Source organism: Populus alba, chromosome 18 (genome assembly GCF_005239225.2).
Source record: "Populus alba chromosome 18, ASM523922v2, whole genome shotgun sequence".
Classification (NCBI taxonomy): domain Eukaryota; kingdom Viridiplantae; phylum Streptophyta; class Magnoliopsida; order Malpighiales; family Salicaceae; genus Populus; species Populus alba.
In genome coordinates this window covers 11,697,200-11,724,866 of record NC_133301.1, presented here as the reverse complement: position 1 = coordinate 11,724,866, position 27,667 = coordinate 11,697,200, and the positions used below count along the sequence as shown (strand labels likewise).

The following is a 27,667-nucleotide window of genomic DNA, read 5'->3' as shown; positions in this document are numbered from 1 at the left end:
ACTATGTAGCAAGGCATGCTCCGAATATACCTATGGTGATGGCGACAAGAAAACAGGCCGTCCTTGCCGGCTGAGGCATTACCATGCGCGTGGAATGATCATACTGGATAATTGAAATATATTTAGGTAACATGGTATTCAAAAAATATGAAAATGTTTTTTTTTTTAAGTAAATACAAATAATATAAATTTTTAGGGATATTAGACTAGATTCTTAAAAAATATATTTAGGTAATAATTAAAATTAGGATCAATATGGTACTTTTATAAAAATATTTTTAATTAAAAATACATTAAAATATTTTTATCTTTAGTTTTTTTATATATATAAAAAAAACCATTGAAAATCAATTAAAACAAAAATTATTTTAAAATTACTTTAAAAAACAGGTTTAACCATCTCACCAAACAAATCATAAATAAGTTGAAATTTTACATCAAACAGGTAAATATAAATTGTCGGATCATTATGGATGGTGTGTTGATTATTTTGATAGGCAAACGTAGATATCAAATTTCCTTAAATTTACACAATGTGCTTCATTATTCAAACATTTCAACTTCGATTACATATTTTCATACCAATGCTATATTTCCATGCAAATCATATAAAAAATTTTATAATATTTTTTTATGTTAATTTAATATTATTTCAATGTACTTCTAAAAAAAAATACTTTAAAAAATAACTATTATCATAATATTAAACACAAACTCTTAAAAATAAAATAAACAAATAAACACATCAGGTTCTCTTGCCAAAATCATATTGTTGATATATCATATCAATATTGAAAATGTCAACACCATTTTTTTTTTTAACAAACTTCTTTCAATTAAATATATTTTCATTTGCATACTCAATGGTTAGAGCTAAAAAAAAAAAAAAAAAGTTTCAGTAAAATATTATAACCCTAAATTCATTATAATGAAGATTATAATAGTTTAATGATGATTTTGTTCTTTATCGTAAAAACTAACAAAATTTATTACTAAAGGTAATATAATTTTTTTCACGGGATCTGTTAAACATTACTAAATTAAATGAGAATAAATTGTTTTATAAATACTTTTTTAATATAGTGAAATAATTTTATTATCTTTAAAAAAGTTAAAATTGAAATTCAAGAGTAATTTTTGGTCTTTTATGTTTTGGTAGGATAGCAAAATACCCTTAAAAACAAAAAATTAAGACAAATGTCAGCAGCTTCTTTGTAATTTCATGATGGCCTTTTAGTTTATAAGAAATGTGAATGGAGGACAAATTAGTATTTTAACAAGAATAAAAATAATTAAAAAACAAAAAATGATTGCGAGAGCATTAGGTGGAGATGCCCTCGCTCTTTGAACAATGCATGTGACATCTCCTGACATTCAATGCCATCTTCTACGATGGAGTTGAAAGCAACATGCAATTCTTTTCATGGTCATTGCAGCGTATGCAATTCTTTTCATGGTCATTGCAGCGTGTACATGATGGAGAGATACTTTGTTTTGGGGGGCTTTTTTTCTTTCCTCTCTCTTCATGCCAATCTTTTTAAAAATTAAATATATTGGATAAATTTGAACTAATTTTTTATTTATTAAAATTATATAGTTTTTTATTTTTTTTATTTAAATCAAGTTTTGACTATATCATTCATAATTATGTTAATAATTATACTGTAAAAAAAGGAAAAAAAGAGTAATGAAATTAATTTACTGTTCTGTTTTTGTTAAAATTAAATTAATTAAACTCCAGCTGGCACCATTAGTAATTTAACGACGACAACATTATTACTCACTTTAGTTAACTGTCCGCACCCTCATCCCTCCCTTTTTGAAAATCTGGAAAAACAAACCACCCTTTCTCTCTCTAAAACCAAAACCAAAACTCTCTCTCTAGACACCAACTCACATCTATTTATTTTTAAATATACAAATCAAATAACACAGAGAGAGAACCTTAAAAAAAAATCATATCTCCAAAGCTCGTTGCTTTCTAATAGAGATATATTAAATGAGTTGTTAATACAGGAAGAGGATAGGCGTTCCTTTTTTTGTTTTTTGAAGAATAAAATGGATTCGCCGACGGCCTCAACGACGGAAGGATCGACGGCGAGGATAGTGACGTCGAGATCATCAGTAATTGAATCAATTCGAGGATGTGGATTATCAGGCCTTAGAGTAAACAAAGAGGATTTGAAGAGGAAACTGTCGATGCCTAAATATTTGCGTCACGCAATTCGAGATTCAATCAATTCAAAGGATGTTAATGCCGCCGCTGATCGTTACCGAGAAGGAAATAGTGCTGGTCGTGAGGAGGCGCCGGAGGGGCCTATGGTGGTGTTTGTGAATTCCAAAAGTGGTGGTAGGCATGGGCCTGAACTTAAAGATAGGCTTCAGCAATTAATGGGAGAGGAGCAGGTAATGCATTGTGTTTTCCCCCCTTTTCCCAGTGTGTCGTTTTGAGGATTATTTTGCGTCGTCTTGATTTGTTGGTTATTGTTGTTGTTGGAAATAAATTATTATTTTTTTAATTGAGCAGTGAAAATTTAGTTTAAAAAGGATGATTAAAAATTAATTAATCATGATAGACTGCTCCTGCTGGTTTCGCATGGGATTTTTTTCTTCTTCTTCTTATTTTCTTAATAATTGTAGTTAGTTTTAGTTCTGAAAGTTTTCTTGTTAATGTAGCAGTAAAAAAATCAGCTTAAACATGGGTTTAGCCGAGTTAAATAGAAATTAAAGAAAGGCAATGAACAAATAATTATCAGCAGGCTGGTTGGCCAGTTTTAGTTAATATGATTATAGAAAGTTGGTGTTTTGAATAAGTAATGATTTGCAATGCAGGTTTTTGATCTAAGCAATGTGAGGCCTAATGAATTTGTGGAGTATGGCTTGGGATGTTTAGAGAAGTTGGCCGGCCTTGGTGATTTTTGTGCCAAAGATACTCGAGACAAGTTGAGAATTTTGGTAATAAATGGACCTTTTCTTGATCTGTACAAAAATGGTCATGGTAACGATGCTGTTTCCTGGATGTGTGTTATTTGAGAAATTCTTGGATGATTGAACAGGTTGCGGGAGGTGATGGTACGGTAGGTTGGGTGTTAGGAAGTCTCACAGAACTTCATAAGCAGGGTAGGGAGCCTGTTCCTCCTGTAGCAGTCATCCCTCTTGGTACTGGAAATGACCTGTCAAGGAGTTTTGGTTGGGTAAGCTTCTCTTTTACGTTAAATTTTGAGTTTTCTGACTTTATCTTGTGCTGTTAAATTGTGATCTTGAATGATTTTTTTCAGGGTGGTTCGTTCCCTTTTGCTTGGAAATCAGCTGTCAAAAGATCTCTTCTCAGGGCCATCACTGGTCCAGTGTGCCGTTTAGATAGGTAAGCTTTCTCTTATGTTGCAAGCTGCTCCTATGTTATTAACAAAAAAATGTATTTCCGATGTTAAGTTCTTTTCATTTTATCTAGAAGTCGATAATGCCTTGACAGCTGCCAGTATTCAAGTTGCTCGATGCTTTGTTATCTTTAAAAGAAATCCTTATTCCTGGGAGTCACATAATGTGGGGACAATTGTGGCCATTTTGTGGCTTGGAGATACCTCTTTGTGCATTAACTTTGCAGCTGATGTTTTCCCTGATTTGCCACTGCTTAGCACTCGGTTTTTGCGGGCAGTTCTAATTTTATCTGTTAAGATGTGGTATCTTGGCATTTTTTGCTGGTTTTCGGTTTCTGTTGTGATTTTGTGCCCTTGAGGTTCCTCTTGTGCACATCCCTTCTAATTATTTGCAGCTTGAATCCTCTTGTGCTGTTAACAAATCTTGTACCTTTGAAAGAAGTCTTGTTTGGTAACAGGTGTGGCTTGATTATGGCTTTTCAGTATAACTAGCACTTATAAACACTACCTTTTGATGATGCAGTTGGCATCTTCTAATGTCAGTGCCAAGAGGAGAAGTGGTGGATCCGCCCCATTCCCTGAAATCCACAGACGAATGTTCCCTTGATCAGGTAGTGGATTGTCCTGCTCGAAACTTAATTATTTTTATTATTAAGACTTTTCATTTTCACGTTACCGTCTGGTTTTACGATGCTGATAGGTATTATCATTGTCAAGGGCTAGGATGACCTTTGGATGGGTTAGCTTGCCTTACAGACCCATGCTAGTTAACAGGATAGAGGGAAGGATTTCTAATATATCAGGAAATGTATTTTGGACCTGGAAAATTTCTGGATCTGGGTGCTACTTAATGAGATACTTTTGAAACATGCTAGATTTGCTAGCATAAAAAGAAGGCCTATAATCACCTTTCATCAAAGTGAAAAATATGAACATTGATCTTAAGAATTTCTGAAGGCACATGTATCTTGGAAAGAATGGTAATATTATATATTTAGAATCAAGTAATATGATTAGAAACAACTTTAAGGACACCAACCTTATATTTAACAAAGATCATTCAAGCCCTTATTTTGTTTGAATGAATCCTCCGTTCATCATGTGCTGCCTCATCTAGGGCCATTATCTTTTCTTGGCAAGATACCTTTAGAATTTATGTGCCTGTCTCATCTGCAAAAGAATGTGCCAAACACCCCCCCCCCCATAACAAAGGGGTGGGGATCCATGGATTTAAAAGAACAAATACATTTCTGAAGGGAGGACATGTCGTTTCTCATTGTCAATTGAAAGTCAGTCACTTTGATAGCTTAATCTTGTGATGTTGATATGCTGATCTATTGGTGCAAATCTGGTATCTGAGAGATTGGCACTTTCTTTTGAGTGCAGGGTTTAACAATTGAGGGGGAGCTGCCTGAGAAAGTGAATTGCTATGAAGGAGTGTTTTATAATTACTTCAGCATAGGTATGTCAATATGCTCTAGAGTGGCTGTTAATGTTGTGCACGTATGGCTCTAGCTTGGTTTTAGAGATTTGTCATGTCTGAATATGAACTCAACAACTTCTTGTGTTGATGAGAGTCTCAACTGATGAACTGAAACAAGAATGTTCTATTCTTAAACAATCTGTTGCTTTGGTTTATGTGTCCACTTCATCATGATTCCATGTGCTTTCTGTGTAAGAAACTGTACTACTTGAAAGTTGAAAATTATCTTTTTTCATTGAAATTGATGCTTTTCTTTTTGTTTTTGTTTTTAATTTTTTTAATCCATCGGATGGGATGTTATCTCACTCCATTGGTTCTTCTGATATGATTCTTTTATTTGCTTCCTTTTTTTTGTGCCCATTTGTGCTTCAGCATGTTATCTCATTGGTTCTTATGTTATATATTGTTTGTTCATGAGATAGAAAACTAGGCAGTGACTGTGGAACCATATTTCATCAATTAACTCAAATAAGAATCCTATGACATTTAAAAAGAAAGATAAACTTCATTTGCTAAGACTTGCTTCATGACTTCAAAAATCTTGTTCCAAATGACAACCTTGCAGGTCTGCGCTTGTGATGAATCTTTGTATTTTGCTGTGCTCTTTAGGTTGCTTTTAAGTTTATTGTTTGTTTGCACAGGAATGGATGCTCAAGTTGCCTATGGCTTCCATCATTTACGCAATGAAAAACCTTACCTTGCACAAGGTCCTATTTCAAACAAGGTTTGATCAAATCTTCCTGTTTAAATATGAATTTGCATTTGTTTTACCTTGGTAAAACACCATAAATATGAATTCTTTGATTGTACTTGTACTTTGGGACCAACTAAACAGAAACCTGGACTGTCTTTGTTGGATAGATGGAGTATTAAATTATGATGTGGATAGATGGAGTATTAAATTATGATGATGGTGGGAAAGTGACATATAATCTCCATATTTTGCTAGAGCTCTGTTCTTGATACATTTGTACCATTCCATTAAAATTGCTTGTGCCGGACTAATATTTGAAATTGCAAAAAATTGAAAATCTTGAGAAGAAAAGAAATATTGAAGTCAAATAAAATATATCTAACCCACATTCCTTTTTTGAACACATGCTAATTTTTTTAAAAAATTTCCATTTAGAAATAAAGATTCCGCTGCAAAGGTTTCATGTTTCTATTGTTTGTTGAACTTTACAGAAGTTGTAGAAAGCTCATCCAATTGTGTTGTTTATTGAGCCATTCATGTTGTCCTCTTGCACTTATAGGTATGATAAGAAGTTATATGTAGGGTCAAAAAGTTACCAGAGAGTTGATGGAGAATGAATAATGACCTCTAGGATAATACTTGATTGCTTAGTTTATATGATTATTCAAGGTTTTAGTGTTTATTGTTTCTTATTTGGTGCTAAAGTAGCTCTAATTAGGGTTTGGAGTTGAAGCACTACATCAATCAATATAGCTGAGCCATTGAGTGTGCTTAACTTTTAACATTATTTCCACTGTGATTAGTGAAACATATGTTTTTTGAGCATGTCAATGAGGCATCATTTTTTTAAAACTTCTAAACCTAGTCTAGGGTTCAATAGTTTTTAGTAATATTGATACCATACTGTTTTTGATCTGTGGTTGCAGTTGATCTACTCTGGATACACTTGCACTCAGGGTTGGTTCCTCACACCTTGCATAAGTGATCCAAGTTTGAGGTTAGACATATCGGAACTTAAGTTGGTTTTATACCATTTATTTTGAACATCTTTTGTTTCTCTTCGCTGTTCTAATACTTAATGACTAGAATAATGTTTGTATTCATTGCTTAGTTTGTACAATTTCTTGGCTTGCAACCTCAAAGGTGCAAGTCTGAGTCTTGAGAGCATTCACTTCATGCAACAATGCTGAAGGGTAGGACTGTCTCCATAATCTAACACCCAGAATCCCACTACTATGGGACTACAACTAGTTTTAACGACCTTGTAACTAGGATTATGGTTCAATTTGTCATAGTGATGGATGACCTTTTCTTTTCTTTTCATTTCTTTTAATTATTATTATTTTTGTGTTTATTAACTCAAGGAATATACTCTGAATAACTTTTGTTTCACTAGAAAATGTTCTCTTGCAATATTTGACCACTGTTTCTAAATCTCATACCACGCTAACCTTATCAGTAATTTTTGGAACTTTATGCTCCTTTATATATTTCTACATTTTTCATGTGCAACCATTGGTACTGCCTCACAACAGTTCCCTTGGAAATATGGGGGACAAAGATTTTCATTTTAAATAGTAGTTGCTGAAATGGTCACGCTTTGGATATTTGATTCTTTTCCTTCTTCTTCTTATTATTATTTGACTGTATACAAGTTAGTTTTTCTTATCATCTTATCTAATATATTTGACTGTATTCAAGTTACTTTTTCTTGTTTATAAATTCATTTTTTTATGGAATCGCCTCTTCATTCGTTTCTTATGGAATCTCCTTATAAAATATTTTTGACTGTATGCAAGCTAGCTTTTCTTTTTTATTTATTCATTTTTATGGAATTTTCTTTATGCATTGTTAATGTTCATTACAAAATTTTATGACAATATGTTGCCTTGATCATTTATATGATGATATAACATTTAATGGCTGCAGGGGACTCAAGAATATCATCAGGATGCATGTTAAGAAGGTCAATTGCTCAGAATGGGAGCAGATACCTGTTCCTAGAAGGTAAGAGTGTGATTGATGCAATTTCTATTGAGATACTTAATGATTAAAGTAACTAGATGCTTCTGAGCACTATCTTCTTCTTCTTCTTCTTCTTCTTCTTCTTCTTCTTCTTCTTCTTTTTGTATCAGCCATCCATAACTGTGTACTCAATTTCATAAACGCATGCAAGTGTTTTGTCTGACCCAAATATTTCTTTTGTTTCTTTTTTTATTTTCTGTTGCTGGAGATATTTTGCTAATCTTACTCTTTGACATCAAACATACAGCACCTCATTCTTTTTTTACCCTTTGTGTGCAATCTGGTTATAATTAATTTACTCTCATATGTTCTTTCTTCCAGTGTGAGGGCAATCGTTGCTTTAAATCTTCACAGTTATGCAAGTGGAAGAAATCCATGGGGTAGCCCAAAACCAGAGTATTTGGAAAAGGTATCACATATCTGTTCTCTGAGATTATTTTTCCCACTAAACAATTTGTTCTATGGATTTTGTTATGTGCTATTTACTACCTGAAACTGCTGTATACTATCTCCATATGACACCTGCGATTCTATGATTTGGATTACCATTTGTTGAAAGGTTACAAGGTTAAAAAACAGTGAAAAATTATTCCAAGAGTAATTATTATATGAGTAATTTTTAAGGCTTCGAGTGTGGGTGTAAAAGCAACTTTTTAAAGTTTTTTGGTTTGAGGTTCAAAAAACGAATGTATTGATGAGGCCAATTAAAATTAAATATAAATAATGTATGTTAGAGGATTCCACCAACAAGGGGTAAGTAAAAGAGGGGAAAACGGGGTTATATAAGTTTTAGGAAGAGAGTAAAAAAAGTAGAAAAGACAAGTTTTTTCTTCCTTAAAATATTTTACTTCTCCCTCTCCAAGGTTAAAATATCCCCCCCAATTTGCATCATTTGGGAGTAATTTTTAACCCCTTAATAATTCCTTCTCTCTAGTTTTTTACAGTAAACAACCTTAATCATTACCCTTGAAGTATATAACCCCATTACCCCAAACCAAACATAACCTTGGATATAATTCAAACTTTGTTCTCATGCTTGGCTAAAATTATGCTTGCTTACTTTTCTGATTCCCCAGAATGATTTATCATTTATATATATTTTTTGTTTATTTTCCAGAAAGGCTTTGTGGAGGCCCATGTTGATGATGGCCTCCTAGAAATTTTTGGCTTAAAGCAAGGATGGCATGCATCATTCGTCATGGTTGAACTCATCTCTGCCAAGCACATAGCCCAGGTACTGTAGTCAATTGAAATTTAGTGCATGCTTAAACAAGCTATTTGGAACCAATTTTCTATTGTAATTGAATTCAATTATAGTGTTCAATTTGAATTTAATTGATAAATAAGTTGAAATCACATGTCTATCTGCAAAAGAGAAAATTCAATTCATTTTGTTTTATTTATTAACCATATTACCTTAATCTTATTCCTTCAAAAGTCTCTCATAAAAGAAATGGGTAAATGAGTATTCTTACCTTAATCTTATTCCTTCAAAAGTCTCTCATAAAAGAAATGGGTAAATGAGTATTTCAAAAGTCTCTCATAAAAGAAATGGGTAAATGAGTATTCCCAGGAAGCTAGTTTTAATATTAATCTCTCCTCTTTAGAGTAGTCAATCAGAGAGGATGGCTCTGATTTATTTTTGTACTATTTTTAGAGATTGAATTCCATTTGGAATTTAATTCTCAACACTTAAAATAATTTCAAACATGAGTTTTTATTAAAACCTCTTAATTGAATTCAATTTAAATGGTTCCAAACAGTCTGAAAATGTTTTAAAGTATAAGTTAAGTTTTAGTTGTCACCACAATCCCTAGTATGTTATGTTGGTTTGGAGTGCCATAACATATAAAATGTTGTCAACCATGAATCTATATTTTGAAATTTTTATTTTGTGTTTAGGTATGCATGTGTTAGTGCGTGAATGTGCTTTGGGCATTACTTTTGTATGAATTGTATCGCTGTACAAAATTTGGTTGAAAATTTTGATGGATCAAATTTATATTTTGGTCAAGGTTTTGCCAGTTATAATTTGATGTTAGAAACAGGTTTTATTGACGTCCAAACTGCCAATTTTTTAATCTTAGTTCACAGTTGCTAATCACGTACATTGAAGTTCTTGAATGCTTAACGCAGGCTGCTGTTGTGTTACTTTTGAGGGTTGAACCCAACACCGTTGTTGAAGTTATGCTTTCATTTTCACAAGCTGTGTGTTAGTATCTTTCAGGCTGCAGCAATACGATTGGAAGTGAGGGGTGGGGAATGGAAAGATGCATTTATGCAGATGGATGGCGAACCCTGGAAGCAGCCCATGAGCAAGGAATACTCGTCATTTGTAGAAATTAAGAGAGTGCCTTTTCATTCTCTCATGGTTAATGGAGATTAGGCTTATTGGGTGGCCTTTGGTTCAGGTTGGTATCCTTCAAGGGGTTCTTTTCCTTGGGGCTGAAATCACTACCAAGCAATGCGTCCAGCCATCAGGCTTGTATATTGTATTATTTGTCAAATTTCTAGCTATTCGAAATTCATTAATGGTCAATAATTTTTCTCCCTTTTAGTTTTGGACAGCTCCTGCACGCTATTTGTGATACTGTTTATGACACTTACCAGGTGCTTAATTATGGATTTGTAAGTCACGATAATCAATTGAAAAGTGATCGTCCATGGTACTCTGTGTTTCTTTTACTCTATTTTATTTATCATTACAATGCCATCTATGTCTCTGCGGTTGGGGGAATGCAAAAGAAGTAAAAATTGTGACTTGGAAACTTCCTTCATGAACAGAAGAGCTGTTTAAGCAATTTTAACAACAAAGCCACAAGGGATAGTGTTTTTATGGGTGCCTTTTGTGTGTTGCTGAAGTGTTTGCCTGCAGCGACTGCATCATCTCTGGAACCCCTTGTGAAAAGAATCTGCCTCGTTCGAAATCGGAGGCTGCCATGGATATGCAGCTCTCTTCCATTTCTCGAACCGATGAGCACCTACCTCCTCGTATCTTCTTCCCTGTCAAGCACTGACGGTAGTGGCTCGGCAAGAGAAAGGATAGAAGGGGAATGCTCTTCTACTTTGCCATTAGTTGTCACGAAATCTGTAGTCTTGTGGGTCATGGAAAATGCATGCCAGCAAGCTTCTGCTATAAATATAATATGGTAGTGAATCGACAGTGTTGTCCCTCTGTACATGTGATGTTCTTTTGTAAATTAAGAAAATCCTAACTTGATTGTTAATGACATTATGATTTCGATGAATCAAATTGAAATTACAATAATGAAAGGCAGCCAACATGTTTAACTAAAATCAGAGTATGAAAACCATGAGGGGTATATTTCAACTGATCAGAGTTTAAATTTATTTTTTAGAAATCACCAGTTTAAGTTGTATAAACTTCAAAGTCACTAGAAGTTTACATGATCGTTAACTTTAGGATATAATAAAAAAAATCAAAGTATGAAAAAAAATAATAATCTTATTTTCACTTTATCAATATTTATACAAACTTTATGTGTATACACACACACTATTAACGTTGTGCAAAACTGGAGCTACCTATTATGATATTTAATAGTATAGTCATTTATCATCTTGTATTAAGGAAAATTAGGTCGAAGATATATAAATAGAACTGGATATTTAATAGTATAGTCATTTATCATCCTATATAAACTGGAGCTACCTATTATGATATTTTAATGCGTCATCTATATGACTACTTTTTTATTATTTAGAAAGGTAACTGGAAAAATTAGTTAGTTTTTTTTTTTTTTTTTTACTTTAAAAACTAAATTTTAACCTATATATATATATATATAAAGTATCTAAAAAACATTCTTATAACCTTGATAAACTCACTTCTCAACTCAAAAAACCCCTAAAATCAATTAAAAAAATAAAATCTATTTTTTTTCAATCTTGATCCAATTTTTTCCAGCAACATGGAAGCTTAAAAATACCTTAATGACACGTGTTATATGACAGTAGTGAAAAAAAAAAAAAAAAAACAACAAAAGAGAGAAAAACACGGTTGCAATTGTACAATACATTGTGTCCTGAGAGAGTGTTTTCTTGATCCCTTTTAACTCTCTTTTTTATATATTAATTTTTATTAATTCACAAAAAATATGACATTTTTCTTTTTTAAAATTTGAGGACTCTATTCCTAGAGACACATCATCAACATATCTTCTTCACTAAAATGGCGATGCCGAGGCAGCTGACTCAGAAGCCTTTGCTTATGTTATTCCCTGAACAGTCTGTACCACCGATATTTCGGGACTCCCTCAAGAAATTTGGCCCTAAAAAAAAATTGGCCACAACAAACACCAGAAAACTTGTTCCATCCATGCCAGCCAGCCAGCCAGATAATCAGGCAACCAGCTCTCTTTATGATTGATCACACAAGTGCCAGCCCAGCGTTGAATTTGGAGTTGTTGAGAAATGCAGGTGAGTTCGGGTGAGAATGAACACTCCATTAATTATAGTTGTAGTGCAACCGAATATACAGAATTAATGGTGGGCAGTTTGAGGGAAGATTTCAGCAAAAAAATGGAAGTAACCGGAGATCATCGGCGGGAGAGATCCACACAAAACAATTACCACCATAAAGATCAGCTGTTGAACCACGAGAATCCACGTCCACCACCAGTGTTAAGACATCAGGAGGAGGAGGAATTTAGTTTCGTATGCGCAAATCCTTCAGGACCCTTGATATCTGCAGAAGATATATTCCAAAATGGTATGATTAGGCCGATTTACACTTTATGCAACCGTGATGATCTCCTGTTTGCCAAGGATGTTCGAATTAAAGCAAAAACATCAACCTCATCAACTCCGTTAATGTTCATGGAAGAGCGCAGCGAAACGGAGGGACCGTGCTGCGTGTGGTCAGGGGGGCACACGGTATCACGAAATCAACAGATATGCAAGAAGAGAGACTTCACAAGGTTTTCAAAGCTAAGGAGAATACGAGAATTTGTTCTTCCAGGTTGCAGACTGCTTGGCAACGACGCCTTCATCCTCTTTAACCATAAATATTATTCTTCTAAACATCCAACAACAATAAGGACGACTGCCAGCAAAAATGTTCTTAATCAGGAGGAGAAGAAATAGCAGATGCGTAAAATGCTGTCTTCGTCAACACACAAATTGCATTTGTACCTATGAAAGAGAGCGATCCAAGGTGGGGATAAACAGAGGATTTTTTTGGCTTCGTTCAAGGAGGCTATCTATTTCAGAAGGAACATTCATCCTTGTTGATGAACATGCTAAAATAAAAGATTGAAAGATTTCATGGCCAGGCGGTCTTCGTAATTGAAGAGAACACTGGAACCGTCCATTTCGATATATAAAAAAACGATCCCGCTTTAGTCCACTCAGCCATCTCTCCCAGTTATTTCAGAAGGGTTAGTATCTTTTTTATCGGTCATCAGCAAAATCTTGAAATGTAAAGTTTGGAATTGTAACCATGAATGTTTTTTGTTAAGGGAATTATAATTTGATCTTGGATCTATCCCTTCTCGTAATGTTGGATTTTTCTTCTCCGTATACTTCTATGATCAACAATGAAAACTAATTCAATCAGGCAATACATATCCTTATCCCCAGCAATGTCAACTAATGCAAATGCAGGAAAACCACAAGTATCAAGGAAATTAACTCAGCTTTGAAGAATTACGACAGAGCCAGTCATGGCATCAGGAAAACCAGCACAGAAAAAAGCAGCCTTGCTAACATAGATAATGAGAAAACACAGCACAAATCATTGTCCAAACCAGACAATTGAAATGGAATTTTGGATGCTTTTGTAAAGAAAACTTGATGAAACCTGCCAATGAGAACTTAAACCATCAATATACCGAATTAGTAACACCTCTTGAAGTTAAATAGCATCGGCAAAGAACTTCAAATGAGCTATAGCTAATTCAATAGCAAAGCTGGGATCGGATGAATGGCTAGAAGATTACAATATGCCATTAGTCATGGTTAGAGAATTTTGGTGATAGTAACTAAAAAGAGAGGATCTTGGTGCTTCATTAGATACAAAGAATTTTTGTTCCTAATTAAGTAACATTACCATAAACATCTCTCCAATCCGTAACCAGTGAAAGTAACTATTATCACCAGCTGAAGCCCACTACTGTCAGTGGAAATTAGCATTGTTACTTCCCTAAAAACAAAGGATGCAGTGCCTACGGTGTGTGTGGGGGTTCGGGGTTTGCAGCGCTGCTCCTTGGGGTATGATTGTCATGGTCTTGATCTCCAATGATGTCTCCAGATCCTTCACTGGAAGTCCTTGAATGGCTACGTGCATCATCGCTATCAGGTGAAGCTCCAACTATTTCAGCACTTGGTACAGGGTGAACTCTTGTCCCAGCTCCATTAAGATGATGAGCTGATGGATCTTCCTTGTCAAAATGTTTTGCCAATTCAAGAACTCTCATGTAAAAGGATCTTTCTTGATCCACGGTGTTCGAAGCAGGCCAATGAATGTAAAGGAACTTCGTGACATATATCAGAAGTGCAGACATGGAAGCAACTCCTGTGATGATGAAGAGGCCTCCGAAGCTGGGCAAACCAAGACCACCAGAGGGTACCATGGCAGCTTGATCTAAGCAAGTGGTTTCGCCACCAAAGTTCCTTCGTTCAATTTCTTCCATTTTATCTTTATCTTGTGTGACATTCAAAATTGCCCTTGAAATGTAAGGGACCAGTGGGGATCCAAGGGGAAATGCCTGGTATCAAAACAAAATCCTATTGATTATAATGACATCTGGTAAGATTTAATGGTCACTTGCAAGAATTGAGCAGTTCAGCTCTATGCTCAAGGAGCTAGCTAACGACGGCCAAACAAATATGCCTCGAAAATATGCAGAGGGATTGCATGCGAGAGACAGACAGGGAGAGTGAGACTCACAAAGCCAAATCCATCGGTTTTGTAGGTTGGTCCTACCATCTGGAATTTGGAGCAATACTTTGCTAGAAAGAGTTTGATGTAGGGAATTTCAGCAAAGATAGCAGCTACACCACCATTGTGGATTCCATTAGACAATGCATCATGATACTCTTCTGGAGTGCTATATTCCCTCAACATGTTGTCATTGAAGTTTAATTGTTTTACGAGGAAGTCTTTCACAAAAGAATTCTTCTGGTGTCCTACAAAGTAACCATTCTTTCTAATCTCTTTGACATCAACAAATGTAGGCTGCAACCGCTTTACAGTCAACATTGAGGCTAAGCTAGCAGTGTAACTCTGTGATATGATTAGCACCACAAAAATCCATATGATCAATACAAATCTTGTCCAGTTATTCACCACCTTCTCCCCTGAAAACATAAGTTTTGCTCTATAGTAACATGAACTTGCAGTTGTCAGAAAATCAAGAAATGGAAAAATTAATCTAATCAAGTTTAAAGAGAAATTACTATGTGCAAAGAAGAGGGTTGAAAAGGAAAACCACAACGTTGTGCCAAGTTGTTGCGCTGGTTTTCCCCTGAACACTTTGTTTTCACGGTGTTCGAGCACCCACACCACTAAGCCAGTGAAGATGAATGCTATTCCAGTTGTTAACCAAAGCTCCGGGCGTAGTGGCTTCAAGAAAATCCACATGTTTTCCCTCTCATCACGTTTTGTCAAAACTACCATTCTGATGCCTGATTCTGAAAAAGGCAACGTAAAATCCACATTTGTTGAGCGATTGGCAATTATTGTTATATCTCCCACCGCAGCATCAAAATTCTGCAAGACAATTAATGAAGACAAGTTCATCTTTCTTCTGAATTTCATTTTTGCGTGCAGGAAAAAACTGAAGTAGCATAACACCAACCTTTAGTTTGATTTGGTCAAGAAGTTCATTGTAAGTCCCAGCACTCTGTTTACTTTTGTTGACGAAGGGAATGAACTCATACGGAAGGGGGAATGGTAATGCTTCAACCACGGAGACGAAAACATCTCGGGTGAAACCTGAAACATTAGGTTTATCATCTTCAGGATTCCATTCCACTTTGATGAACTCATTAAAACCAGTTTTCAGTGGAACCCCAATCCTCAACCTCTTTGGCTGCTGGGTTGTGTCTCCTGGCCAAATTGGCTCCTTCAGTTTGTTTTTGGAAGTTGAATATGCTATTTTACCATTAGCATACAAGTTCCGTGAGAGTCCTCTCTCTGGAGTCCAATATCCAATGACTCTCTCTGCTTTTCCGATCAAATTGAGTATTTCAAATGCTGAAGGTACCCTTTCTCCACCAGCCAAATGGAAGTCCCCGCTCAGGCCTTGAAATCTTGTGCTTAATATGGAGCTTAGGAGTCTTGGCCCCGTTTCAGATTTTCCCAAGGCAGCAATGTCAACTGTGCTTTCACTTGTATTCTGCTTTACGTATCTAGAACGCACAATACCAGCCTTTTCTACGGCCATTGCTATTGCCCAAACTGTATCATATGCCCACAAACCGAAAAGGTTTAATTCTTTGATCTTACTTTGTGGTTTGCTTATGGTGAAATTCTTGCTCCATCTTGATTTAAAACTTTCGAGTTTCTTTGAAGTTGGTATATGTGGCTTTATACCCAACACACCTCGCATTGAATCCATGACTTCAGAACCTAGAGGATCTAACAAGGTGGATAATCCAGCTGTCACGAGCCATGCATATCCTTCGCTCATCATTCCTGCATCCTTGGCAAGTAAGAACAGCCTGGAACCAAGGGAGGCTGACATGTGCACTAGAAATATACTCTTCTGCATCGCCTTCAACTTGTCGAGCTCCCTCATGATTTGAGTGTCATTGAAATACAAAGGAATTCTACTTCGATAAGGGACTCGAGTGTCGATCTCTTGAAAGGCATCTAACAAAAATGGAACCAAACCATTTCCATATTCGGTGTCTTCATAGATCGGTACAATCTCCCGCCAACCATAAGCTTGGACAATGCTGGCAATTGCTTTCACTTGAGAAGAATCATCCTGAGCTGTCCGGACAAAATATTTGCTTTGAGTTGCAGAAAGAGTTGGGCTAGTGGCCGCGAAAGAAACAATCGGAACCTCTGCTTTTCCTCCAAGCTCTATCACAAACTTAGCTTGCGATGACTTTTGAGGCCCTATGATAGCATGCACTTGTTCATTCTTCATTAAATCCAGCACTGAATTTTAGAAGACTATGACTGAATTAGATACAAGGAATTAAAACCAAAAAAATAAAGATATTCTATCATCTCTAAAATAAAAATCACAATTTTCCCAGTCACATCAATAAAATCTTTACACGTTACTCATATTAATCAGTGCTTCTGTCACCGTTAGCCGAAACTAAAACAGATTATAATCAACTAAAGTCAGATGATGCCGATTCCTCCATCTCTAATTATGAACATATAACTCCATCGCTAATCTAGCCTTGACTGGTGCATAGCATTAACGAACCCCCTGCAAACTGGGGCTCTCTTACCCCACCTACAAGATCTTGTAGCCACTGTACAATTCTGCCATGTTAATCGGAAGAATACAACAGCGTGCCTGTGTGTGTGGTTTTGTTTGGCCACTGTTACTTTTCTGCCTCGAATAGACGTAACCAGTTCAAGATAGGAAGCTGTGATGCATACCGTGGCTTCGGAAATGAGTTTGAACCATCATGATTTCAGTTTCTAGTTACAAGTACCTTCTCTAAGAGCTTTACATGCACTTAGTCTACACGGGCAATAAGAAAGGTTCGCAGTAGAGAACAGACAGATTAAGACCATAACACAGTCCAAAAACTCAGAGGGAACCAAAACAGATACAAAGCAGAATTGCACCATCATAATTAAACAGGTAAGCAATTAAACCTTGGTACCAGCAGGATCACCAGTAGAAGTTATATAGCCTTTAGATCTCAAACGAGCCCTATACCATATACAATTCAGTAGCATCTGAATCCCTTTTCATCAGCTTCTAAAGATTTTGGACTAAATAAAGTAGAAGTTATATAGATAAGGACCCGATAATTTGATCAGTGAAAATAGTAAATGAAAAGGAAAATACAAGCTGAGAGAAGTGGAGGATCAAAGAGCCGACCCTTTAACAAACAGCATCAAAAGTGTATTTGTTAATTATTGATTTATTAGTTTGTTCTTGACTTTTGACTCAGTAAAACCACAAGTCAGTAACAGGAGATTAGGTTTGAAGTTTGAAAATGTTTTACAACAATATTCCAGCACTTCAACCAGAGAGATCAAGCCAGCAAAGATTCATGAGGGACTTGCATGAAACAAATAAACTTGGAGATGGGATTTTGTAGAAACGATAAAAAAAAAGGCTTTTTTTCTTTTGTTGCCTTGCATACTTCTTCTCTTGAGGAAAAACGAGTTGCCCTTTTATAAAGCGCAATTCACCTTTTGACAATAGTCATTTAAACATAAAGCAAAATTTGCAACTATCATGTTCTTCCCCGAAAGCTAAACCTCCTGTCTGCCTTGTGCGTGTGAGAGAAAATTATGAGAATTTACACATATACCTGAAGAAGTTGCAGCAACGACATCACTGCTGGAATCCCTAGTGAAAAGAGCGAGTCTCGTTTTAAAATCAGCATTAACAGCATAGAAATCGGAGACTGCCATGGATATGCAGCTCTCTGCCATTTCTCCAACTGTAGAGTTCAAATCAAGAACTGCTCCTATTGGTATAATCTCCATTGCCATGATCACCATTTGCTTGGACCACATATTAACCAAGAGAAGGGTGAAAAAAGGCAGGGTCAATTTCTGCTTCGGAATTGCCATTTATTCGTAAAAAAATAAAACAAGATCAAATGTAGTTCCTAGCTATGAGACCAAGCATATATATTTTCTTCAGCTAGAATATATGTGTGCGTTTTCGCTCTGACATTTCTTCAGCTTGGAATTTGGACTCGGTAGAAATGTTTTTTATATTTTCCACTCAAATACAATTTGCCAATAATTTACTAAATAAGGAAGTATACTTGTTGACAATGACTCACCTGGTAAAGACTAGATCGACGCCTTGTACCGTGCCGCGTTTCTATCTGCCTTTTATTATGCAAATTAAAAATGAAATTCCCGTCTTATCCTCGGTCAACTTTAAAATGTTGAAAGAAATATATACCTTTAGCAAAAATAGTTCTGCCCTCATCCATTAACACATGACTTTTTTTTTTTAAGGGCATGATAGTAAAAGAAATTGTTCTCCACTTTGCAATGTGTACAGAGAAACAAGTTCTTACTTATTTTGTCTTAACGAATTGATGAAAACAATCGAATTATCACGGTAAGTTTCTTTGCCGTGTTTTTTTTTTTTAAATTAGATCATTAATAACAAGAGTTGCTATTCAATTTCCTTCATCAAAGAAAATAAATTAAGGAAAACTCCTTCAGCTGACAAAATGACAAAATACTCATAATTTTATTACTATTGAAATTTTAAAACCCCCCCCTCAATTTCCAACAGAAATTTCGACATCCTCTATCTATTGAATTCTTGTCTTTGTATATCCTCTCTGTATAAATAAAATAGAATTTTAAAAGGTATAATTTAATTGGTTAGATTCTGAGTTTGTTTGTCTCATAAATCTTAAAGTATTGATCTAAATATTTATGTTAATTTAAAATAAAAAGGTTTATTGTGTATGTGTGTGTGTATATATATATATTCTCTTTTAGGCCAGGAAGATTTTTGTGTTCGTAGTATGCATTTCTTTCTTTTTGGCCTTTCTTTTCCACCTTCAATGGAGTATATGTGGAAGGAGGAAAACTGAAAGCCAGGCTCGACCAAGTAAGCACCAGCAGCCATAGACTTGAAAGGGTAATTATGTAATTTAGTGGTCGATGTATACATACAACCATTAATAAGAGTTAATTAATTTTTTATAAGCCATCAATTATTTTATTAGAAACACCAATTGGAGATAACTCAGAAGAACTACAAAGAGTTGAAGAACACATAGAAACGTTGCAGAGAGATTTTCTAATGGATTAAAAATTCAAATCGTAAACTTTTGATCGGTCAACTGTCCCCTCGAGCCATATTTTCAATGTAGCACGTAGGAGACACGCATCAAAGCCGAAACGATGGCTTGTGAGGTTTTATGTGCCATTGACTTCTGAGCAAATCCACGATCCTTTTTTTTTCATTTAAAATTTTAATTTTTAGGTTTGTTTTTATATTTTAAAAAATATTTTTTAAAAAATTTTAAATTTTAATTTTTTTTATTTAAAATTAATATTTTTTTTGATAATTTTACATCATTTTAATATACTATATTTAAAATAATTTTTAAAAAATAAAAAATATTATTATTTTAAATAAAAAAAATATTTTTAAAAATAATCATACCTATACCCTAATCTAAGATCGGAGGAGAGGCTGCCATCATCTTCTTGTTTTTTGTTTTGTACATGGGGTTTGAAAGAGCTCGAAGGAAGCACGCATCGAATGAGAGAAAGGGTATGGCGCCAATAACGTTTTGCTTGACTTTCCAAATTTCTACTTTTTCTTAGCAATCCAGGTTCTTTGATATATATATATATATTTCTTACTTTTTTTAATATAAATAATCAACTTACAATTACAATAAAAAGGAATGCAGCATAATGTTTCTCATAGCATTTGAGTCAAAAAGAATCATACGACGATTTCATAACAATATGACCTTTATTCAAACATATTAGGAGTACAAAATTCAACCATTTATATTTCATAACAATATATTTAATCTATTTTTATAAACTATAAAGACTAAATTATAATATTTAACTCTATAATATTTTGATTCTTTCTTTAATGTTGGTGTGTAAGCAACCGATTACTATATTCAAATTCATCTTTTTTAATTAATTTTTCTTATCTATTTATCTTTTTTTTTTTTCCTTTTCCCCAATAAAAAAACATAAAATTGACAAAATCATTAACTCACAAACATATTTAAAAATATAGGGATTAGTTATATAGTCTTTTTAAACTACAGGGACTAAAGTGATCAACTAACTCTCTCGCTTTGTCCTCCAGCTCTTTGTAACTAGCCAATCGTGCCAAACAGTCCCTCCCTCTCTCGTGAACGCTCTCTAAAGGCTGTGTGGTTTAGGGTTTAAACGTCTCTACAATTACACCAGTCTGTGCCCAAATATCCTCGAGAGCTTCACAGCCATGGCGAGCACCAAAGTGCAGCGTATTATGACCCAACCCATTGTACGTCTAGTTACTTATTATTTTTGTTCTAGGGTTTTTGATAGTTTCTCTGTTACTGATATTACCTTTTCTTTTTCCTTGTGAATTTCTGCTACTTCAGAACTTGATTTTCAGGTTTCTTCAAAGTGTAAGTCACTGTTTGCCTCTTTTACTGGTTTTCTCTTCCACGTCTGCTTATTTTTTGTTGTTTGTTAATGGGTTGTTGAGTTTTAAATCTCTTTTTTCTTTTCTATTTTGTGGATGCAGAAAGCTCGCATTCAGATTTGGCTTTTTGAGCAGAAGGACTTGAGGATTGAAGGCCGAATCATTGTAAGTTTTGAATTGAACAAATATAAAGTTTATTTGGGTTGATTTGTTTTATGGATGACGCGCTGTTCTGTAGGAAAAAAAAAAAAATAAATATATATATATATATATATATATATATATATATATATATATATATATATGATTGTTTGTTTGTGCATTCCACTTGGTATTTTTATTGTAAGGTTGCTACTGGCACCTCATGAGGCCGTTCTGGTTGTTAACTGCTTAGAGAAGAGCGTATCTGCTTATGTGCTGGTGCATCTAATTTTATTTGAATTTAGTATGAATAGCTTTTACGATTAGTGGTAGAAATAGGTGGATAAAATTTTATAGGTTACATGAATAGAGTATTTACATTCTCAACTCAGTTGTGCTTATTTTATTTGACATGATGTGGAGTCTGCGTAATCTCAATCTTATAGGATTTATGCATCTGCATAATTGATACTTTACTATCATAAAGTACTTTATTCATACTTACACCTTTTGAATTATCTCTCCTTGATTCCGTGGATAATATTGTCTTCAATCTCCTCTTTTGGCATGTTTGGCTCTAGGCATCTATAAGGCAAACTGAAGGTAACTCATCACTGATGCACCTAATTTAATAAGTAACAATACTATTGTTGATTAAGGTGTTGAGACAGTTGTGACGCATATATACCTCCCCGACTGTTGCTTAACTTGAAAATGAAACACTTGAATTCAAAGGAGCTCCCAACTTCTGGTTTATTCCAATTATGGTTTTGCCAATAAGAACTAATTGTCAACAAACACCATGCTTCATTGGTTATCTTTTTGAATATGCCTAGGTAACTGGTTTATGCCTTAGAAAAAAATCTATGATGGCAAGGCAAAGCATTGGTAGGACAATTGAACTAGGGATGTCTTCTAAAAGGTTCCTAGACTGAACAGTTGTCAGTTGTCACAGTTGCATATTTCTCCTAATACTCATCTTTTACCCAACTTATATACTGAACCAAATTCTTTTATTCTCCAACACCCACTTTATGAATTTCCCCAATACATATATATTATCCCATGACCTATATGCATATCAAATTAAAACATTTTTCCCCATCTCCCACACCCTTCCCACACATCCATGAAGAAACAGATTTGAGACTGACACTCTTTATTTTACTATAGAAAAGAATTGGGCAGAAATCTGTAGTATTTCTATGGTCTTGCATGGTGATAGGAGAGCCAAATTTGGTAGCATAATCATTTGGTTGAATTTCATATATACTCTCGATGACATTGTGTCCCAATGCATTAGGTCTAGATTTAAGGGCCACGACCTTATTTCCTTCAAACAAATGTTCTTCTAAACTAGGTGTTGCATAACAAAACAGCTATCAAGGAACCAAATAATCTCTTCTCATCTTTGCTTTTTGTGACTGCCTAACTTGCTCAAATCATCTTGTGTCTGCTTAGCCACTACCACATAGATTTAGATAAGGATATGGAATAAAGAGGAAAATGAGGATTAAGTACATCTCCCCACCCAGCCATGTGCTTGGAAACTTGGCCAAAGAAGCCCAATAGGTAACAGACAATATACAATAGATTTCCATCAAGAACTTCTAGATTACTCTTTGGCCATTACTGCATTGTGCATCTGTCAAAAGATTGGGAAGAATTGCCATCTACCAAACACTGTTTATATATATATATATATATATGTCGTGGAAGTTTTTCTAGATGTTGCTATATTTGCAGCTCATCTGGAAAAACTTCTCTCTTTCCTAATAGAAATGGTAATGTGTTGCCAACAAACTGCAGATAGCATACTATTAGTATAACCTCCTAATAAGATCTCCACTTTCTTTTAAATCATTTTACTTTTAAGAATCAACCTCATCAGCAAAAATGAGAGAGCATAAAAGGATTGACAATCTGATCAGAGTCAACACTCTGACCCCATCTTTCATTTTTCTTAATAGATTTTTCTTCTGTTTGCAGCTTCGAAATATCCTTGTATTTTTATAGTCTACCTTAAATCATTGAAATCTAGTTTTCTCCTATGTGCTTGTCTTCTTTTTGGCAAAATCTTGTCAAACTAATTTTTCAAGAAGATAGGGGTCTTAGGTACTCAGAACTGAACAAATCAGTTGATTCTCCTTGCAAACTCATTCTTTAAAAGCTTGAAACCTTTTGGAGGATTAGCTTCAAGATCCAGAGGAAAGTGATCATACTTAGAGTCTATAATACATTAGAAGCTCATTTAATTGGTCATTTATTTGAACGGAACTGCATTTTGTTTTTCATTCTTTTTTGGTGTTTCTGTTCTATTTGCGTGAACATATTCATTTATAACTTTACCATATGTTTCTTCCTTGATCATATGTGAGTAATGACTTTGGTTAAGAGGCATTATATAAACATTGTTTGGGTGTGGCACACAAACCAATATTGTAGTTTATAGCACATCTACCTATAATACTTAGACATAATCAGATAAAAATCAATAGGCTCTTGCAAGTAGTTGAGTGCTTTTATGAACAAGTGGTGTTTGCTTTGAAACTGTGTAAGAGTCCATACTTTCAATTTTCTGAGTATCAATTGTATAGTATGTGTTATGATTAGTAATGTTCTTTGTGGCCTTGCACAACTCCCTCTGAGGATGATATAGAAGCACATATTTTGGGACTACACATCTGTGCCTCAAGCTTGTTTCAGAGTTTCAGGTGCTTCAGGGATTAACAAGTCCTTTAAAAGTAATCATCACCCATCCAATTCCCCATTTCAGATGTCTTTTGGATTTCTTGCTGAACAATAGAAGATGGAAAATGCTTACCTTTTGGTTTCCAAACACTTGTGCTCTGGGACTTGCACATACAAACCTGGAGCATATCCATGGTCAGCTTTTATATTGCTTCGCTTCTGAGTCATTCTGGTGTTTTTATGGTTGGCAGGGGTTTGATGAGTACATGAATTTGGTTTTGGAAGATGCTGAAGAAGTCAATATCAAGAAAAAGAGCAGAAAGTCTTTAGGTAATTACATTCTTATTTTTTTTCAACTCTTCTATTATTTATGCGTGCTCTAAGATACATCTTTTATGGTGTACAGGAAGGATTCTTCTTAAAGGAGACAACATTACTCTGATGATGAACACGTAAGCTGAACCAAAACTCCCCCTGCCCCCCCCCCCCCCATATGTTCCTAATGGTTTTATTTTATGACATAACAGGGGAAAGTAATGGTCATTCCTGGTTCGTTAAGTGGAGGTTCAGTGGAACAGCTTTGGGTATCAAATATTAGGAGGTTATTAATGAAAAGAATGTTCACGCAATGAATGTGTCTTTGCACTTGACTTGGCAATGTATGTTTGCTTTAGATATTTTTCGTGCATGCATTTTTGTATCTAATTTTCAAACCGCTGGCATGTCAATTTTCAGCCACTTTTTAGAAATCTTGATCCTCCATGTGATGGGTGTAGGTAGGGTATTCACAATCTTACCCCGGTAAATTGCGTTGCTTGCTTGTTATGGTTCACACGTTCAGGTTGCAGGGGTTGCGTTTGCTTCTTATTTGTTTTTTTGGTCCTCCCTTTTGTACTAACCCAATATGGTCAACCACTATCTCTGCATTTACTACATGGTTTCAAATATTAACAAACACTAAATAAATGGCGTGCTGTTTTTATTGGATACCATGCCACTGTGAGACCTCTCACAGTTTAATGTGGATTGTTGTAGTAACCTTTTGTTTTGGTCATCGTTCTTTTTTTCTTCTCAATTGAATCTTTTTGTGGTTAAAATGATGGTCAATTGCTTCTTATTTGCCAAGAAAGGCAAGATTGAAAGATAAAACAACCAAAGTGGACAAAGCATGGAAAATAGGTGGCAATTTAAAAGTTTATGCAAAAATTCAAGTTTGGTCCTACTTTTCAATTTCTAAATTTTTGGTTCTTTTAGTTTTTTAAAATTTAATTTATTTCATTTTTTAATTCATAGTTTGAAAGAAAAGAGAGTAAATTGGATTTAGGTTGAAGAGACGATCTTGGTTGATATTAATTATGATTGATTTTGGTGCTATAGCATTTTATTTGATAATGAGAGTTTTATTTAGGTGTTTATTGTTCTTTTCCCTGTTCGAGTTGGTAGATTTGGTCTTGAGTATTTTTTTTCATTGGTTTTTGAGTTATTTAAGGCTTTTAATGGGTTTATAAAAGGTTTTTAAAGTGTTTTCTATGTATTTCAAGTAAAAAAATGAGTCAAAAATTTATTTTTAAGAAATAAAATACCAATGGGCAAGCTTTTTGGAGACCATCTGGTTGCATCGATTATGTTGTTCAAAAAAAAAAAAAATTAAAGGCATCCACCTTCTAACGAAAAAGTAATTTGAATTTTTGTTATTGGATACCATTGAAATTCCAAAATTTTTAAGAAATCATAGCTCTTTATTTCTATGATTTTATTTCATTGCTATATCTTTTATAGATCTTTTGTTTGTTATTTGATTAAATATTATTCAATATTTTTTTCATGAATTCTTATAATATTGTTTTTTATAATATTAGTGGGTGCTCTATTTTTTACTCTTCTTAGAAATAGTTTGGACTCACAATAAAAATATTTATTGCCGCCACAACAAAAATACATTGCTAATATCCACATCTTTGTTTTGGTAATAACTTTTTATCCTACTCGTCTAGTCAATGAACTAGTTGGATTTATGGGTGTGTAAAAAACCTAAAAAATCAATTAAATTAACTGATTAGAAAATTCAAAAAATTCTTTGGTTTGGTTTTGGCTTCAAATACTTGAAATTGATCAAACCGGACTAAACAAAAAATAAAAGAGATAATAAATAATGAATAATCCTTCTCTTTCAAAGAGAGCCTTTGCTCAATTGCTTCTTCAAAATGATTTTGGGTAGCATTACGTTTGATAGAAGTACAAAACTTGAGCTCTCATTTGAATTCAATTTATTCACGTACATCGTCACTAGTTTTGCCATCTCAATGTTTTCACCCCCACATAATGGCATCTGCTTTTACTGGCATGCTTCTTATTAACTCTTTTGCCTCTTCAAGGAGTCTTGCTCTGCCTAGCATATCAACAGGTTTTGCTTATTGGTTTTACTAGTTTCAAACAACACAAACTGAACCAGCCGAATTAAAACTAGTTAGTTTTAACTGATTTTAATTTTAAATTTTAAAAAATAATTTCGATTTGATTATTTTTTTCAAGTAGAAACTAAACCAAACAAATATTAATCACTCCTCATTAGATCTAGTTTGTGTGGGATCTCAACTAGACGTTTTATCTCACATGTAATAATTAGTAGGCATATAACTTACATGGACCGATAATTGCTTAAAATAATGGGCTTGCAGTTTATATTATAATCCAATATACTTACCGTTTTTTATTAACAAAAACCCTAGAAAATACCAAATTTATATATGAGTTCATGTTTTCATGTCAAAGAATTTCATTGTAAGCAATCTTTTGCTTTAATCATGAGCTATCACATATGCCTCCGCAAGTTTTAATTTTCTGTGTTTATTAAAATACCATAAAGATTTTAATACATATTTATAAATCTGAAACTATAAGTTTAGAGTTTTTGGAACAGTGTACGGATTTCAGATTATTAACATTAATTTAACATGCAAATTTGAAGACAAGAACCCAAAACATGTGCCGCCTCCGTCGCTGCTTCGAAAGCTTGACCAGCACCGAGTTTTTCAAGTGCGCTTCGGAAAATCCAGATCAGAAACTAACAAATGTTAAATTGTGGTTAATAATGTGTTTGAAGATGATCTGAAGACTGAGACAATCAGACAACCTCTGTAACTCAACAAGAAACTCCTCCTCCATCTTTCGCGGTCATCAGCAATAACAAAGCCTTTCTCAGCCAGCCTGCCGCAAAAATGATCGAAACTCCAGCTCTAAAGGGAAAACAATCTATAGATGTCTTAATCTACGAACACTTATCTTCCAGTAGGCGAATATAGTAAATATTGTTTTTAAAAGTATTTTGCGTTTAAAAATATATTTAAAATTTTTAAAAAGCATGGATTTACCGCAATACCAAACAAGATATAAGTAATCAACCAATTAGAACTCCTAATTACAACTTTCATTCAACCATCCCAATCAAAATGTTGAAAACAGATAGGAAACATTATCTTTACACATGGTCATTCAGAGTTTATTCCCACCTAACATCAAAGGATCACTACTTTTCCCTCTTTTTCATTGCCCTTCAATTTCATTTATCTCATATTAGACTGATCCTCATTAGTATATTGATCCTCCTCTACACATACGAACCCAAAACAATTTACAATTGTTTTCTATAAATTAAACTGTTGTTTTCTGTCAATTCAATCAACTTTCTCCGCTGCGATGCCACAAGAATCTAAATTGTTGTCTTCATTGTTGTTCACAGGAACTCTGATATGGACACAGCACCACCAGAAACATGTGAAGCCCTTTTTTGCCACAAACTTTTTGACTGTATAAATCATACCTAAACATGTGAAGCCCCATTAATTGGCTATGTTATCAGCTAAGCTTTGACAACTACTGTCCAATGCTACATGCATCTAATTAAATCACAGCTAAACTGTGTTTAAGAAATGTTTTGCTAGGTTTA

At 34.4% G+C, this 27,667-nt stretch overlaps 3 protein-coding genes and 1 non-coding gene across 5 annotated transcripts; 3 read left to right on the top strand and 1 right to left on the bottom strand.

Annotated features, from left to right (window-relative positions):
- The first annotated feature begins 1,807 nt into the window (after positions 1-1,807).
- LOC118033233 (diacylglycerol kinase 3) lies at positions 1,808-10,264 on the top strand. The gene is made up of 12 exons (XM_035038142.2): positions 1,808-2,406; positions 2,833-2,955; positions 3,057-3,194; positions 3,279-3,364; positions 3,901-3,988; positions 4,764-4,839; positions 5,502-5,584; positions 6,481-6,551; positions 7,484-7,561; positions 7,901-7,988; positions 8,697-8,813; positions 9,807-10,264. Exons 1-12 carry the CDS (start codon positions 2,059-2,061, stop codon positions 9,963-9,965), a joined length of 1,455 nt encoding a protein of 484 aa, XP_034894033.1. The 5' UTR covers positions 1,808-2,058; the 3' UTR covers positions 9,966-10,264.
- Positions 10,265-13,377: 3,113 nt separating this feature from the next.
- Positions 13,378-18,415, bottom strand: LOC118033234 (glutamate receptor 2.8). Of its 2 annotated transcripts, none has more exons than XM_035038144.2 (5): positions 18,059-18,415; positions 15,400-16,709; positions 14,999-15,311; positions 14,490-14,899; positions 13,378-14,307 (listed from the first exon to the last, which is right to left on the bottom strand). In XM_035038144.2, the coding sequence occupies exons 1-5, from the start codon at positions 18,321-18,323 to the stop codon at positions 13,765-13,767; spliced, it is 2,841 nt and encodes a 946-aa protein (XP_034894035.1). In that variant the 5' UTR covers positions 18,324-18,415; the 3' UTR covers positions 13,378-13,764. The 2 variants fall into 2 exon arrangements, with proteins under 2 accessions (XP_034894035.1, XP_034894036.1); XM_035038145.1 differs by having other exon boundaries at positions 15,400-17,253; positions 18,059-18,141.
- A 2,165-nt stretch (positions 18,416-20,580) lies between these two features.
- On the top strand, positions 20,581-24,588 carry LOC118033235 (uncharacterized). The gene is made up of 6 exons (XM_035038146.2): positions 20,581-20,745; positions 20,846-20,872; positions 20,992-21,054; positions 23,973-24,051; positions 24,128-24,173; positions 24,249-24,588. The coding sequence occupies exons 1-6, from the start codon at positions 20,704-20,706 to the stop codon at positions 24,256-24,258; spliced, it is 267 nt and encodes an 88-aa protein (XP_034894037.1). The 5' UTR covers positions 20,581-20,703; the 3' UTR covers positions 24,259-24,588.
- Positions 23,745-23,850, top strand: LOC118033250 (small nucleolar RNA snoR99). Its single transcript, XR_004684826.1, has one exon. It is a non-coding gene; the product is annotated as a small nucleolar RNA snoR99 (small nucleolar RNA).
- Positions 24,589-27,667: the final 3,079 nt, after the last annotated feature.